The sequence below is a fragment of the Microtus ochrogaster genome, linkage group LG4 (genome assembly GCF_000317375.1).
Source record: "Microtus ochrogaster isolate Prairie Vole_2 linkage group LG4, MicOch1.0, whole genome shotgun sequence".
Classification (NCBI taxonomy): domain Eukaryota; kingdom Metazoa; phylum Chordata; class Mammalia; order Rodentia; family Cricetidae; genus Microtus; species Microtus ochrogaster.
In genome coordinates, this window is record NC_022030.1 from 41,771,078 (window position 1) to 41,789,158 (window position 18,081).

Below are 18,081 nucleotides of genomic sequence, written 5' to 3' on the forward strand. Positions count from 1 at the left end.
TATAAGTAAATTTATCATAAACTTTTCCAAGTACATTCTGCCCTCAACTTGTTTCTATTCTCCTGAGTGTCAAATCAGAGTTTGCTTCTGAAATGCTGCAGTTGAGACCCACAAAAGTAAATGAGGGAGAGGGACTTTTACTCCCTGCCGAGACACAAGGCCATGAATTGGAAGTGTGAGGTCACAGAGGAACAGTGGGACTCTGGTAAAGTATCCTGTGTAACCCAAGGAAGGTATTTAATTCGTGTTTTAGACTATAATTCTACAACCCTTTCTTCCCTATAGATCTCTGCACATACACTCTTATTTCCTCAGAAACTCTAGGAGGTGGGCAGCAAAATGAAGAAATTTTTTCAACTGACTAAAAAAACCCCAGATGTTAAAAGAGAGATGCCATCTTGTCTTAAGTTACTCATAGAGGCTCAATGCGAAGCAACCTTTGCCTCCAGCACTGCCATGTGCCCAGTTGTGCCCTTTGACACTGTAGCTCTCAGTGACTTATCCCAAGGCACTCAGTAACTCACTTTCATTGTCAGAAGAATCAAGTAATTTAATAGAGTTATAGAAAGTAGTGAATGCTGAAAATGAAAATAAAGTGTTTGTTCTAGAAGAATCTGTATCCAGGATTTAAATTGCTTTAATCTGAATAGTATACATCTCTACCTACTATCATGGATGATATATTTTTATTCCAACATCTCTCTATAAAGTCACTTTCCAAAGGACCAATCTTCATTGAATGTCATTTTTTAATACCTGGTGAAAGTGAGTGCCTGTTTTATCCTTCCTCTGAATGAAATAAATATGATTAAGCAGCATATATTAAGAAATAAATCTATTTTGCTAATATTATATTGATCATAAGTGATAATTAGTGCTTAGTCACATTTTGAATATTGTAAAGATTGTCAATTAACTCAAACTTGTTTCTTCTCTTCCCTAACTTTTTTTTAAGTTGTTCCTTCAAACTCCAGGTAATAGTATTCCTGAGAATACATCTTGTGACAGTCTTATGCACATACATATAGATACTTTAGTCACCACACATAAACATTCGACACATTACATTCAATACGTTTAAGGACACCACAAATGGTATAGATGCACACAGCTGCAAAATTTCAGAAGCCCAACACGAGAGAGAGCATTTCCACTCTTTAAGTCCCTATTTCTCAGAGTGGACAAGTCTTTTTGTTTTTTCAAGATAAAACACTACTTAGCTTATTAAAAAATTCTAACAGACTTCCATACATGACAGAGAAGGAGTCAGGTTAAAAGATAGACAGACCAGTAAAATCATTCCTCAAACAGCCCAGCACATTTGAAATATGTAAAGGTATTTAGGGTTATTACTGAGTATTTAACAATTCATTGACCCCTACACTTCTTAAATATCTGACATGATTATAGAGATTTTGACTCAAGAATCCCAAAACCGGAACAAAGCACATAGACGCACATAACTCTGACACTTGTACGTACCAGACATAAGGCCTCTAATGCTAATTGAGCAGCATAGTTTTTAACAGGCAAAATACATCAGTTTAGAACCAGAAAACCACTTGCATGTTGGCTTCTGCACTTAGGCATGAACTCAGCATTAAGTATAAACGATGTGAAGATGTTAGAGTACATAAAAGAGGTCCATTTATCTCCTTGATTTCCCATACTTATTTCCGGAGGTGATACCACCTAGATTTTCTCAACTGGGGGATTTTAAATTTTATTCTAATTCATTTATAGATACCTTTATCATCTTTGTGAATGGGGCCATAGTCCCAAAATATATTTGATTTTATAAATCACAATATAAACTATGCTTATTTAATAAACAATTCTAACGTAGAAATCATTTTACTTTATGACTTGTTGGATTGATAGGTCTCCTCTTTTTATACATGTACATTTCATAGCCAACATAGTCAACATTTGAGCATATAGAATATATTTTAAACTCATCTCCACACAAACTCTGTTTACCCTCTATTTGAAGACTAACACACACACACACACACACACACACACACACACACACAACCATACCATTGTGGGTATGTATTTCTTTCAATGCTTAGTAGTTATGTAACATTTCTTTAATGTAAACTGCTAAACTTTTGAAGACCATTTATGAACTGCACGATGCCCAGCCCTTTAATAATCTACTAAGTACTGGCCTCACAAGCCTTCCTTTTTTTTTATTTTTTGAAGTAACTGCACTTCAAGTTAAAGCCCTATTTGTGATATATACAAGCTGTCTGAGTCTATGAAGAAATTGATCACTCTGTATTTTTTCTCATTAACTGAGATCTCTTAAGGATCATAGAATATTTGACTATTGAGAAAAATTATTTTCCGATCTAATTCTAACAACTTAACTTTAATGTATGAAAATATGCCCTCAGGGGCAGGCACAAGAACTGTAAGGAAATATAATCCCCTTTCCCAATAGATCCAATTTAGACACTGCTGTATGTAGTTGAGGCTAGAAGTAGGAGTGCCATCTCTTTCAAGCAATGCTGTTTACATTTAGCTTTTTATAATTGTATAGCTGTCTATGTCATTAATTCAGAATCATATCTGAGAATTCCTAATGTGATATGAAATGGTCTGTGGCATTAGAATTTTAATTTATAGCATTTAGTGAAAATGACAGTTAAAAATAAATTTTGAAAATTCCACAGCTCTAAAAAATAGTGTTTTGTTCCTTTAATTTCTAGATATATTGTTAACCAAAACAAAAAATAACTGCCAGGTTTGTAATTTAGTGTCTCCAATCTAATTATTTTTCTTGTTGGTTGTTTTTATGTGAGTTGCAATGCATATAGCCACATAATGTAAAATTTTTGAAACTACAAAAATAAACATTTTCAGGAAATGTATAATGTGAGTATCTTAAAAGATTGCATTCCTCTTTAGAACATATAGTCAGTGGTCTTATGAGGGAAGCAACAGTATATATTCTCAACTGTCTGTAATGTTATATACTCTCAACTGTCTGTAATAGTATATACTCTCAACTGTCTGTAATAGTATATATTCTTAACTGCTCAAAGCAAGGTATTCAGAATGTGCAGTGGAATGGCTCTTTCCCCCCATTCCTCTGTTTTTATGATCTTCACAGGACTGAAGACTTTTAGCTATTGATTTTTAAGGTGGTTATGACACATAAAGAGCTTTGACAGCTAAATCTACTCAGACTTAATGCCGCGCACTGGCTCTAAAGTGCTGTTTTGGAATTAACCTTTCCCATCAAAAGCATTCTGCTGTCAGCAGTCTCCTGTGCCTGCCCCTGCGACAGAGACTAAACATGGGACTTGTCTGGTGCTGCATCTTTCTCCCCCAGCTCAGGAGGAGTGAACGTGAACTGGCTGGACAGCAGGGGGTTCTCCGTGCCATTTTCCTCACTGATGTGAAGGACAGTATCTCCATGCTGTAGGAGGCTGGATGTCTCGAGGCCAGTGAAGTCATCAGGGTCTGAGAGTTGAGTAGAGAGGGGACTGTGTACTGCAGCACCTTGTACTTCTGTATTCTCCTTTTGTTCTTCTTCTTCAGCAAGAAGGGGCTCACTCTGTGATCAAAGGATCATAACATGATGGACCAGAGAAGAACATAAAAACGGCTATGTAGCTCTAACTGGACAAGAACTCAAAGGTGAGTCCAAGCCCTAACTCGTGTCTCAGGGATGATCTATAAGGACCCTTCCAGCTTTCAAAGCACTGGTTTTCTATCCGTTGACATATAATTTTTTGGGGGGGAAGGGCCCATGCATATCTTATAATCTGTAAAAATAAACTGATACAAAGTATTGCTACAGTTCCTTTTAACTACTGATGCAAATATGTATGCTAATATTATCCTTTGTTTTCTTTAACTATCACATCAGAATATGGTACCTGTAGAAATTTCTTTCATTCTGGGAGTGGTGACACACACCATTAATCCCAGCACTCGGGAGGCAGAGACAGGACGATCTCTCTGAGTTTGAGGCCAGCCTGGTCTACAAAATGAGTTCCAGGACGGGCTCCAAAGCTACACAGAGAAACCCTGTCTCCAAAAAAAGGGAAAAGAAAAAATTTATTCATAAAAGCAAAATAAAATAATACTAGTAATTCTATGAGAAGGCTTCATCTAAGCTAGTAACTTCACATGCTTTACTTGAAAAATATTCCAACTGTGTATCAAATTTTTGTTGTCAGTGATTATTCCAGCTGAAAATTATTTCTTAAATTAGGGGAAAAATTATTTCTTAATTTAGTAGAAAGCATAAAGTTTTCCACTAAAGACATCTCTTGGTCTTTCTTATTTATAGATACATTATTGACCAAACACTTTATATAGATTTGCTTTTTCACAATGGCCAAAATAGTATCTGTTTGGGCAATAACATGTTACAGACCCAGACTTAATTATTCAGAAGAAATTATTCAGAAGAAATAATTCAGAAATTATTCATTTCTGAATATCACATCTAAGTAGTTCCTGCAAATAAGGATGCAAGGTGCAGGCCTTGCTGCCTCTGTAGTGCTTTCACCTGCTTGGGAGACACACTGTGAAGGTCTGCAACAACAATGGCAGGCGAGGATGTGAGCACTGGTTTGTCAGTTCCTTCCGGCTTCCGGGATGGCCCTGGGCTGCAGCCCTGCGGTTGGCCTGTGGCAGGAAGTATGTCTGTTGGGGCAGCTGTTGGCTCTGACTGAGCCTCAATGAAGGTCACAGATCGCTTCTGGTCAACTGTAAGTTAGAGGTGAACCGATAAGTAGGAGAGAAATTGGCTATTGGTGCTTAATAATTGACATTAACCAGTGATTATCATAAAGATGTTGCTGGTTTGTAATAAATGAGATCTTATATGGCCATTCTATATATCTATATTTCTCCTTCTTATATAGAATAGAGAAAAACAAAATTGAGAGGAATTAATTTCTACATAAACGGCCTAAAGCAAGATGCAAAGGCTAACTTATCATGATGACCCTACTGATGAATTCTAGAACCAAAAACACAAAGAGCTATTCACCGTGCCATCTTTAGTAAGAAGCAGAATGGTCTGGTTTCTGGATTCAGTAAAGAAAACACAACCTTTTACATTCAGGTTTCAGAATATTAACAATTTACCTTGGGTCGTTCCAATTATCTAAGTTCACAGGGAGTGGAGAAAGGTTGGGGAAGATGAGAAGAGAAAAAAGAAGTAGTAAAGTTGTCTGGGAAACATCCTAAGACCTCCCCCAAAGTAAGGTTATTGGCATCTTCTCATTTTCTGCAGGCCTTCTAGACCAAGCTGCCTACCATGAAAACAGTGGTGTGATCAGAAGGGGTACATGATAGCTCCCTCACCAGATGGCTTTGTTTTAGGTTGAATGCTCCTGCGAGTGGTGGACAGTCGAGCCCCGTGGCGGTTTCTGGGTTCAGTTTGAGTCTTCTGCCTTGACAGAAGAGGGCGTCTTAGCTGAAGAAAATAGATAAATAAAACTGGCAAGAAAAGCCAACCATCTGGGAACCCTGAATCCACAATCTCATTTGTTCCTTCCCGTGGCCTTGAAACATCAATGGACTTGAAATGCTAAATTTGAGAATTTCAGTGGATAGAAATCCCCAAAATAATGTTAATACCTAACTCTTGCTCATCTAAAACTATAGTTGAACCTCTCTTAACTCTCAGAGAGATATATTAAGAAACCAGCTCGAGTAAAACATTGGAACTTCACTCTGACTTTTGCTTAGAAAGCAATGTATAATCCGGAAGTGGTGGTGCATACCTGGAATCCCAATACTCAGGAGCCCGAGGCAGGAGGATTGCGTGTGATACCAGCTTGGACTATGTATTGAAACCATGTCTGGAAATTGAGAAATAAGAGGATATAGGTGTGCGAGAGAGACGGAAAGAGGGAGATGAGGGGAAGGAGAAGGGGCTGAGAAAGGGAGGGATCTCACCTAAGGAAATCACTCCCAAGCTGGCTTCCAACTCTATGTAACCCAGGCTGGCATTAAACTCATAACCCTCCTCTCTCAGCCTCCTATGTTCTGGAAATACGGGTATTCATCACAACATCAGCTGAAAATATGATCTTCTGTCTCAATATTAAATTAAATCTCTAATGCCAAGGTGAGAAAGAACCTATCTCCAACCCTGTAAAAGCAGGTACTTGGTTAACTGTATAACAGCCAGTGAGTTTGACTGGGAAAGAAGCTTGCCAGTAGAGAACAAGAAGATTTGTAGGCTGACATCCCTTTTCAAACAATCAGCTTTGTACAACAAAAGCTTCATATTTGCAATAGAAAGCTCACATGCTCAGTTTGCCCAAGCATTTGCCAAGCATACTTTATGGTTGCTGTGCACAGCTTATTTCAGGCAAGAAGGCCAAGTGTAATCTTAATAAACAAAGATATTAGCAAGCAAGTGGATCTTCCATCTTACGGCATGACTCTCATAGCATCTCAGGGTCTACTTACCTGCCTCAGGCCCCTTTTCCTCCCCAGTGGCTGCTGCAGGAGGAGGTTCTGCTGGCCAGGTTCACTCTGTACACTTGCCACCCTGCCAAGCATCAACAGCATTAGTCTACCCTCGAGACAGCTCCAAAGACCATTCTCTGGTGGGTGTTAGCCAAAACCACTTATATGGAACAGTCACTTCAAAGATATCATTATCTTTGAAGGATCATTGGGGAAGAGTCCCTGGGGTAGGGGGTTCTCAAAGGCTTGGAAAGGAGGACAAGGCCTTGTAGCCCCAAGCTGTCAAAATTGAGATTCTGTTTTCAGTCACTGTTGCTGGATCTATCATTCAGCAGGACAATGGTTTGATCAAACCCCTGGTTTGGAAGCCATCAAAAGGCTTAACATGTCATATTCTAATCTCAATTTTTTTTCAAGGGGAATGGAAAGGCTGGTGACAAATACACACAAACAACTTTGTCACATGGATGGGAACACCTGTTTTAAAACTTCCAATTTAAATGAAAATAAGATGGACAAATATTGAACACATCAGACACAGAATTCATTTGGGTGAAGGGACACATTCAACACATGTTTGCAGCCTGAAGTCTCTGTGACAGCTGAGCAAATAGTCACACGGGTAGAAAATTTAAATATTTTTGAAAACTATTTTAGGTTTAAAAGGCTGACAAGGAAGGCAGTGCAACTCAATTAGCTGCACTCACAGGAACTGTGCAGTTGATAACAGGAACAGTCTGCTCCCCCCAAATTACTGTGTATGTGTGTCTCATTAGCAAAAAGGACTACTGACAGGGTCTGCTACTTTAGTGTTGGTGAAGCTGAACATACGGAAATGGGCCACAATTCTTTTTCATTCTTCATGCATGTATCAGAGTTGTCTACAATGGAAGAGAGAATGAAAAGAGAAATACACTGTGCCCATGTGACATTTGAATTCTGTGGTTGATGTCAATGTGATTAATTGATTTATGGTTAAATGATGTCTTTGCCTTTGCAAAAGGAGAGTCATCTACAGATATTGTAATGGTAAAACATCCCACAGAGGAACCCAGTCAGCAACTGTCCACGAAAAGAAATAGAGAATGATCATACCCACATATTTTTGGGTTTTTTTTTTTAATGTGCTACATAAACACCTCGCTGCACTTTTAGTAAAAAAAATTAGTTACAAGATGGGTATTCAGATGTTTCTCATGTGTGGCAGGCTAACAATTGCAGTTAAGATGGGTATTTAGATGCTTCTCAGGTATGACAGGCTAACAATTGCAGTTGGTGCAGCCAAAGCTATCATTTAAAGTACAACTAACTCGTATTTTTACTAGAAGAAAAAGCAATGACTCAGTAAGATCTGTCAAATTTTCTATGAAATAGGGATATGATTACATCATCTGAGTTATGCAACACAAAATTCTAAGAACACTAAAACAGAGGCATTTAAAACTTCTTTTCTTGCCCCAAAATGAAGTTCCACAGATTGGTGTGCATGACTGCCGCGTGTTATGAAGGAACTCTGTGCTAACGGAACCGTGCAGCGCATTTTGATTACATGGCTGTCGCGTGTATGAAGGAACTCTGTGCTAACGGAACCGTGCAGCGCATTTTGATTACATGGCTGTCGCGTGTATGAAGGAACTCTGTGCTAAAGGAACCGTGCAGCGCATTGTGATAATCAGTCCAGACTATGATGCTGGCATGTCTGAAATGACATCTCCTTCTTAGTCATCCATTTTAACATGTGTCTGTTAAGTTGGAAAGCATATATATGCACACAAGTAGAAACACATTTCTCCCAATACCAAGCAAAGCTACCATTGGAATGGATTCTTTATTGACATCTAGATGTTACCTCAGTTCCCTTGGCCATAAAAGGAGGTCGATACTTACCAACTACCTCCCATTAAGGTAGAGAAAAGAAGTTAGTTGATGTAAAATGGCTTGCATATGACAAGGGACATGTATAGCATGCTTTCTTGTTTTACATTTGTTCTTTGTAATGAGTTTATTGCTTCTCGGAAACTAAAAGGAAGTATTTATTGGAAAATAATGGGGCAGAGAAAATGAATACGAGGCAGTCCTCTGACATCATTTTTATTTACTAATCTGAGGTTGTGAGAAAAAATGGTGCAAGAAAAGAAAAACTATACATTACTTGGAGAGTTAAATGTCACAACATAACAGAAATTTTATGATGGTTCCTCCAGGGGAAGATCATGAGCATCAACATTTCTCTATGGACAGAGAGGCTTGTAGCTGAGAAATCTATTGCCTTTAGTAATTGATTATTCTAGGTAAATAATGTAGGAATGTGCACATCAGAAATGAAATCATAGAACATGCTCCTGGAACGCATTCCAGGCAATACATTATACTTGCCCTAGAAATAAGATGATGAAATTTCTCCTTGCTGCATCAATGAATTAAATCACATGAATAATAAACACATAAAAAAACTAACAATGTAATATAGGCAAAAATTTTCATATCTTGGAGTTTACTTCAAACGAAGTTACTATAAAAATTAGCTTCAAAGTAGTTTCTATTCCTTCACATAATGTAATACCTCAGTCACTTGTAGGAACTGGGAGAAACCAAGATCTTCATACTAAGAACCTATCTGCATTATGTCCTACTTTCTAGTTTACGTTTTTGAAGCAGTCTCATCTAAAGTCTTCATCTGCCATAAATGCAATAATCAAAATTATTTTCCTCCTCAAGAAGTTACAGTATTTTATTGGGAGGTTTCAAATTTCAAAAGTGTACTTCAGTGGGCAACTAAATACTTTTAAATAACTTAAATATATACTTCTTATTCAACAATTATGTAAAACAATAGAGAAGTTGAAATGGTGTTACGATTTGCCAAACTAGTTGATCAAATAGTAAAAGTTTTATCTTGCTTAGAACACTGGTTTCCTGGAAGTATTAATTTTAAGAATGACAGCTGTCTTAACCAAACAGGGTGAAACAGTAAGTATAAAATCTAATAAAACTTTCCAGATTTAAACTAACATCTTGCAAAACATTCCTAAGTCAATAGCCTTAGCTGTAGAGGTCTTGGTTTGTTACCCTGCTGGCCTGGAACGTGTTGTGCACCTGCTACAGCCTCCCAAGGGCTAGGGCTACACGACAAGCCTGTGTTGGCATGTCTTTCCGAGTTCCTGAAAATATCTCCTTGGAAAAATGATAGTAAGATCCAAATTTTAGAGGAGAAAATTCAGCCAGGGCACAGCAGAGTTGGTGGGATTCAAACTGTGATTCAAAACTAGTTCCTATTTATAATACAAGGAAGCAATTAATAAGCTAGGGGAATTTGTGCAATGTTAGAAAAATGATTTTGATAAGATCACCTCCTTTACATTGCTGCAGCATAATGGCCTGGACTGAAGTGTATACATAAGTGTATATTTCCTAATCATACGACAATAACATTTCTTTAAATAAGCACTGTGTAAACAAGGAGCCATTCAGTAATGCAGGCTTAAATTTGTGTTACCCAAATTATAAAAAATAAACCATGTATTTCAATATATCATATAAATAAAAAGTTAAGCAGACACTCTGGATGACAACACCCTCTGAATAGTGAATTGGTGTGTTTATTGTTTCTTTCTGTATTTTTGGCTTGAGCTTTCGTTTAGTTATAGAACCCTAGAAGTGGGCATGGTACATGTGGCACAGCAATTTGTCCTGAGTGACTGCATTGCGTTGGGAACTCATGATGTCAGCACTAAAGGAGCAACAGGCAGACAGCAGGGGAGCGAGCAGAAGGCCAAAGCTCACTCCTCCCTTTCACAAACATTGTTTCAGTGTGCTACTCAGCCTCCACAGCACCCGGACAGTGTCAGTGCTACAGAATTTCCAGACTAGAGTTTCAGATCAGACTGTAGTAACTGGATTTTAGACATGAGAGCTGACAAAGCAAAGGCAAAGCGGACATTGTGGGTCCCAGTGCACACCATCTTGGCCCTGTCTTTTCAGCTGTACTAAAGGTTGCTGGGATCTTTCTTGCATTTTAAGAACACCAGGCAAGTTTTCATGCTTAGGGGTTATGTATGAGTATGAGACGGGCATTACACGTGGGTTATTGTTATTTCATCTAGATTACAGTCTTGCTCAAACTTGGACTGAATCCTCTGTGTAACTATGACTAAGCTTTTCCAAGATTAAAATGCCGAGATAATTTCTTTTTAAATTGAGAGTTCACTGTTGACTCCTGCTTTTAAAAATATCCTAACATGTCCAAACAAAATCTGGGTCTCAACTATAAACATCTGGCCTTAAGGACTTAAATCACTTCTCTAGATCTCTATTATTCTGGAGGGAAAATATGCCCATGATATACACATGTGTTTGAGAAACGTCTACACTGAGTTTTTATGCCTCTCAGAGCAGTGTTCTCCATAGAAGAATAGTCTTCCATGGAATTTTGATTTAGCTTATTAATTTCCAATAGAAGTTTTAAGAAACAGAACCAGACAGAAAACAATGTTTCTGATGGGAGTTTGGTGGCTGAGTCTTTAAAAGAAATGTATTAGTGTAATTTTGTAAAAATCTTAGAAGTTTCTAATTAGGGTATAAATCTTTTTCAGTTCCCATCACCTTATCTGGCTGTCTTTTCCACTCAGCCTGCATAGTCCAGCTTGGCTCCTTTGTCTAAAACAAGTGGCTTCTCAGAAGCAAAGTCCTATAAAAGTTAAACAAGGATTGGGGTGGGTGTGTGGCAGGGTTTACTGGATTCCTTTCTGTGTGCTTCTTATTAAGCTTGGGTCAGATTTTCTTCAGGATAACTGTGAGAATGCTTCAGATCCTACTGCTAAAATGCTTATTACCTGTAATTCACGTGGTTATCAACCTTTCTATTTCTGGATTTTAAGAATGTGCATAAAGAGTTCTTGTGCCAAAAAATAAGAAAGCCTCCAAACAAAATATATAAAAACATGCCATTTAATAAGCCCTCCGTTTCGTAAGTGCTCAAACTTCCTCTCCTCCAAAGAGAACTTGCTGACACAATGGCACTCAAGATACAGCTTGCAGCATATGGCAAAGGTGGATGTGCTAGTGGTTGGTGGGAAGCCTCCACATTAATAAAATTATTCCAGAATCAAAAGCAAATTGTTTCTATTTCCATTTCTTAATGACCACCGCTGGGCCTGGTGACTAACACCCAGGTCCAAGGAAAAACAGTGCCAGCAGCAACAGATCAACAACAGCTGACTTAAGATGGTCATCAAAATGCTAACATGATTAATTCACCTGGAGACGAGGTCTCTAATTTTGGCTCTGAATTTATCTTAGCACCTAGCACAAACAATGAGTTTTCTCCTTTTGCACAGACCTAGCACAGGAGTTAGTTCAAATAACTCTAGTCATTTGAACCCTGAGCTCGCCAAGTCCTTCAGAAAATAATAAAAATCAGCTCTACCCTGTCTCCTCTTATGCACATTGGGCTGTGACTTCGGCTAGCAGAAGTAGAATCTGGACTAAACTCTCAGCACAAAGCCATCGAAAGAGAAGCCTGATTAATACTCCCTATCCTTAATCATCCGCTGATCACACTTTCTGAAAGTCAGGTAGTCCTAGTCCATATGCAATGGTAAGCATTAAGCAATTACAGCTTGGAAAGCACCGATGCCCTGCTAGACTTTGTTGCAAGTTCTTCAGACATATAAATTATTAAGGGAAATCTCTAGGACTGTAGTTTTCAACCTCCCTCACCCTATGGCTCCTGCTAATTTATGTTGTTCTCTGCAGCACTTCCACTTTTACCAATAGGAGACTAATCTGTCCAAGCAAGGGCTCGCAAACACAAATGAATGTCATGAATTATGGATCCAGTAAAAAAAAAATAGACCTGATGATGGACTAAATTTCCCATTTTCAGTTGAAGAAGAAAATGTGAAATCTGAACAAGATGCAAAGAAAACAAAAGACAACCTTTCACAGGAACGGCCTCTCAACATCTCCTCATCTTTGGAATAAAGCAATAGACGGGGTAGGGCACTCACTATAGAATGCAGCCCTGGGAGCATTTTCTCTTGGGATGGGACAAAGACTCTAAAGATGAACAAGAAGCATTGCCCCTAATGAGGATTAGTTGAGAGGTGTAAATCAACAGCACAAGATTAGGAATGTTTGACGTGGTTTATCTGAGTGTTAAAGGTGCAGTACCCATTTCTGAACGATTAAGCAAATTGTCTAGGTATTCTACTGTTTTCATTGCATGACTTCTGTTATTACTTACCAAGAAAAATTTGCAATAGACTTTTCACAGCGAGTTTTCGAGTCATGTTTGTGCTAGAGCCAATATTCTTGACATGTGTCTGAACACACTACAAGGATGGCACGCCGAGCAGCGTGCATCAGAGAGAAGCAGTCGCCCACAGTGGCAGTGGCAGCGCTGTTCCCACAGCGCCACTGTTTTCTGACCATCTATGACATTAGCTAAAAGGTCTGATTCGCCTGAGTACAGGGGCTCCCTGAGAGGGAACTGTACTAAAAAGACCCCCATAAAGCAATTCTCAGTGACTATAAGTGTGGAAATGAGTGATTAGATGGGGGGAGGTACTGGGTATGGGACCTAGGGTCTAGCACATGCTAAGCACATGTTACTACCACTGAACTACACCCCTAGCCCTTGGTATATAAAGTATTTTAGTCATTCATTAGTCATGCCCCATAGAAAATTCTGCAGTTTTTTAATTAAAGTTTTTAGACTATTTGTGATTGATCTCTGAAGCTGTCTGTAGAGAAAGAGGGTCTGCTACACCTTTGACTCCAGGCTCGTGTGTTCATGAACAACACAGGGCGAAGGATGGAAAGAGGTACCAAGACGGGCAAGAGGAAACGGAGGAGACAGAGTGACGGAGGTGACAGGGAACAGCTAGTTTCCCAGAACAGACACCAATAGACAGGTAGCTTTGACACTGTACCTAGAGAGGCTGCCCTCGGCGGCCAGGCCCTGGGAGTCATCGAGGACATTAGGTTCACTGCAGGAGGGGTAGGGAGATGAAGCATTTAGGGAAAGAAAATGTAGAAGGAAAAAAAAGAGAAAGAAAAAGAAAAGGGAAAGGGGGAAGAAAAAAAAGCATGCAATTTTCTGTTTCCAAGAACTGAAAATAAATAAATTTAACAGAACAAGGAAGGAAAAGGAGACAGTCAACCATTTCACCTTGTGCTGGGTTTGTCAAGACATAGGACTCAAGGCAATGGGGGAAGGAAAGACCGGATGGGTACAACTCTCAGAGGAGCGCTCTGTTTATTGGTCAAGAGTTAAAATGAGCTCCAAATGGAGACATGAGCTCGGAAATGCTTCGCAGAGTAGATCCGCAGAAGATGAATCTATGAGTTCTTTAGTAGCCTTTTGGCTGGGTGGTTAGTATTTTTAGCATATCTTATGGACACAGAATTTTAATGATCAGACCTCACATTTTCTTGTAGAGCCTAACATTACTACACAGAAACCACTTACCATGAATGGCCACAGCCAAAGTCTGGAAACTGATGCCGTTAAGAAAAGCAAAGACAGAGCCCAACTCCCCTGCTAATTTTGCAATGAAAATATCAATAAACAGAAGGAAGGGATCTTCAAAACATTACAAAGAACTCACATTTACCTCCCTATTATATACTCTCTACTGACTGAATTGTAAATACAACAGAAGTCTGTCATTTGGTTAGTTAGTAGCAGTTTATCAACTTATTTGGATGCAGCTGAACTGATATTTGTTAGCACATCTGTGCTATATTTTATCCACTTTTCCATCAGATCTATCACTGAGCTAGGCAACCATAAGGCATTCAATAAATATGTTTTAAATTGTGTATAATCAAGCCTCTACAAAACTGAAAGGACTATTATCAAAGATCTGAGTATCTCTGTCCCCGGAAAGAGAATCATTTTTTTTTTTTTGGTAATGGACAAAGACAGTGTTCCGTTCTCCAATTTTCCAAAATATAATCCAAGAACAAAGTGATTCATTGTAATATATTCTTTTTAACTTCTGGGATATGTTTATACTAGATAAAAATTTCCTTTGCAAGTAAGTTGATCCATCATTATATGCACGGAAAGAAAATTAGTAGTTTGACTTATTTTGAACAGCTCAAAAGCTCTCTAGTTACAATTTATATTATTTTAAATACAAACATGTGGATAGTAAAAACTAAGAATAAATTAATAGGTGCCAACAGTAACTGTTTATATTACTTTCTTTGGACGTGTTGTTTGGCTCTTGGTTCCATATTTAATTTATAAATCTTTTTTGCTCAAAGAGAAATGATCAAGTTTTAGGTTACATGAACTATTTATTGAGTATAGTATACTGCTGCATATAAACCAGATCAATTTGAACACAATCATATATCCCTTTTGATATTATGTTCTCTGTGTGAATTGTGCTACTAAGGGTATTAAAATGACAGTAGTGAGGGATATAGCTCAGTGATGTAGCATACATATGGCTGTATTGCAAAATACAAACTAACACACTAAAAGTCAGGCAACACCAAGAATTATATTTCAAGAATACAATTCTTGAAATGAACATATTAGTTGTTTTAAAAATAGATTAACTCTTAGCTCATTTTTTAATTATAACTTTATTTAAAATACGTAGAATTAAAACATGAGTGTTTATTTAAATATAATTCTAAATTTAAATTTCATAAATTATATATTTTTGTTTTCCCCAAGTATAAAAAGTTTAAAAACTACAGCCCCAAACTTGTTTTTAAAATTACACTCATATGGCAGAGAACACCAAGGGAAATGTTTTAAATGCTTTAGGCATTGAATCTGAGAGTTGCTGATCTAGAAGGGCCCCTCCAGATCATTTCACCCTACTTTAGCACATAGCTAGAGAGCCGTGAACTGCATGGAAGTGGCCTTTCCATGGTCCACACAGTGTCAGAAGTATGTTTTCTGCTTGGTGAAGCATTCTTATATGTGGTTGAACATTAACTGCAGAAGGCTAAACTCCCAGAGTATCACATAAACTGGTCTACTCTTGCCAAATAACCATTTTCTTGCTCGATGATAAATCTGGCATATAAGGATGGCATTGACCAAAAGAAAAAAATTGTATTTCTATTTATGGATAGCTCAATAAGAAATAATACTTGGACCTAACGGTGTGGTCTCATTTCGACCTGGCTTAGAAAGCTACAACTATTACCCATAGGAACCTTCTTGAAAGTACTTTCTTGAACAGTTTCTCTAGAAACATAACCCATACTTGCTTCTCATTCAGTTTTTATAGGCTAATGTTGGTGTATGTTTGGAATTTTTTCTTTTGCCCCCAAATACAGAATATAAGACAGTCATAGGCCTTTACCTTTGGCTGGGTAACATGCCCACCTCAGCCTGAGGTGCAGACATGCTGGAGACGTGGCTGGAGAACCGCCTCCTTCCAAGGGCACTCAGGAGACTAGCTTCCTGTTCACTTACCACACTGGGCATGCTCACAGAGTCATCTGAAAGTGCGAAGGGATAGATGTTACTAAACCATGATACCTATCAGAAAACTGCAACCAAAGTGGTACTTGAGTTCCATCCCTGGCTTGGGGACAACCTCAGGGCTGTCTTTAAAGCTAAACAATCACAACCATCTTTGTACAAACAATAACACAGCAAGCGAATCAATGATACTTTTTCATGTTTGCGCATCTCCTACCTCCCCATGCAGTAGAGCAGCCTTCACAAAACACATGCAAACTTCTTATTTACTTTTATAAGTATAAACCGATGCGTACCCACAAATTAAAGATTTCAGAAAAGCTAGGTTGTACATATACGTGTAAAGACTATTGCAGCAATAGTTCAGTTGGAGTTTGCTTTGGAAGAAGTCAATTACATTTCCTTGACATTAAAAAAACTACTCAGTACATTTAATGATTTCTAGATTGTTGTGGGAAGCAATATTGCAGATACTGTAGGAAAAAATACTGGAAAACTGTAATATCCTGAAGTGCTTATTTTAATCTAAATTTTCAGTTTTTAAAGAGGCTCCCTTTCCCTGCAGAAGCAGAAATTAATTTACCTAAATCCATAAGAAAGTTAGGTTTAGTACAATATTTTCACAAGTTGACCTCATGCTAAGTAATTTAATACTGTTTGTTACTAAACCACATAAATTTCAATAAACAAATTGTGTTTTGCAGATGTGTGCTACCATGGAAAGTCATCTGATACATTTAGAATATTCTAAGTGATATTTCCATTATACATTTTCAAATAAAATCATACATATGAAAACTTCTATAGATTTTAATTTGTTATACAACAATTTGGACTGAATTTTGACATATTACCTTTGTGTATGTTTACAAAGAAGCTAAAAGTAGTGGTGCAAGCCTTTAATCCAAACATTTGGGAGGCAGAGGCAGGTGGATCTCTGTGAGTTCAAGGCCAGCCTGGTCTGCAGAGGGAGCTCTAGGAGAGGCTCCAAAGCTACAGAGAACTCTTGTCTCAAAAAACCAAAAAAGAAAAAAAAAAGTTAAAAAATTGGAAAACTTTCTAGAACACATTGAATTACAGAAGCCTTTCCTGGCTTCTCACTGATTATCATTAACTATGTATCTAAACATCTCTTTAGCATTTATTTGCTCATTATTGATCATTAGTCTTATGTTTTCTTCTATCAAGCCTTTTAAGTGCTGTCTGTAAATGTCTACTTCTCTACAAAATTACATTTAATATTATAGAGGACGGAGAATATATCTTTCTCAGTTTTTTTGTTCTATACTTAATAGGTTTTAGTACGTACTTCTACGATTGGAAGAACAGTTTCAATTAAAACAGTTCATAAACTTGTTTTTATACCCTTTTCCATATAACTAATGTTCATCCACATCACAGCCATAATTGGCAGCTTGATTTCTTGAGCTAACTATGATATCTGAAAAAGATATCAGCAAAAGACTATATACCTTCTGATGCCCTTCACCCCACTATATGAGTGTTGGATTCTGCCAATGATGTCTCTGTTTAAGTCATCTCTACTTTTCTTCCTTAATTCCTTCCTAGGCCAACTACTTACTCACAAAGTTACCTGAGAATAGACTTAGTCCTAGGAATTAATGAGGGCATCATTTCCATCATTAAAAAAATGTTGGTAGATAGCATTTCATATATTAAAGAAAAGTATAGATATTATTTCATATGTTAAAGAAAAGTAGAATTTACTTTATGGTTTGAGCTGACATCAGGGCTTACTGTTTATGTTAAACTGCTCATTTTTGGTTTTAGAATATAGTTGGTAGTAGAGCACTTGACAGTGCCTTGTAGGTATGAAACCCTGGTTGAGTTCAGTCGCCAGCACGGCCAATCCTTAGCACTGCCAAATAAATCAAGAAACTCCCTTTTAAGTTAAAATGTCAGGGACCCAGTGTTCTGCTGCATGATTGTGCCTGCAATTCCAGCCTTCAGTGGTGGAGGCAGGAGGATCAGAGCTTTAGGGTCATCCGTGGAAATGTAGGAGATGCAAGGCCAGCCTGGAATCATGAAACTCTGTTCCAAATAAAAATAATCAAGAAAAATTTTAAAGTAAACCTCTTCTTACCTGTCACACTGTGCTTTTTCAGTCAGTGTTTGTGAGAGATCAGACTGTGACTGTGGAGGTGAGCCTGTGA

At 37.9% G+C, this 18,081-nt stretch overlaps 1 protein-coding gene across 5 annotated transcripts in view; it reads right to left on the reverse strand.

Annotated features, from left to right (window-relative positions):
- Positions 1 to 2,188: 2,188 nt before the first annotated feature.
- Unc80 (unc-80 homolog, NALCN channel complex subunit) overlaps positions 2,189 to 18,081 on the reverse strand; it is a 198,698-nt gene continuing 182,805 nt past the window's right edge. For 3 of the 5 annotated variants that reach the window (XM_013351640.2, XM_013351637.2, XM_013351639.2), the window contains 6 exons: positions 15,786 to 15,924; positions 13,383 to 13,439; positions 6,451 to 6,532; positions 5,335 to 5,446; positions 4,532 to 4,731; positions 2,189 to 3,568 (listed from right to left, as the gene is read on the reverse strand). In XM_013351640.2, the coding sequence (XP_013207094.1) occupies positions 3,302 to 3,568; positions 4,532 to 4,731; positions 5,335 to 5,446; positions 6,451 to 6,532; positions 13,383 to 13,439; positions 15,786 to 15,924 (857 nt within the window). In that variant the 3' untranslated portion in view covers positions 2,189 to 3,301. The remainder of the gene's footprint in view (positions 3,569 to 4,531; positions 4,732 to 5,334; positions 5,447 to 6,450; positions 6,533 to 13,382; positions 13,440 to 15,785; positions 15,925 to 18,081) is intronic. The other 2 variants (XM_013351641.2, XM_013351638.2) reach the window with 1 other exon arrangement.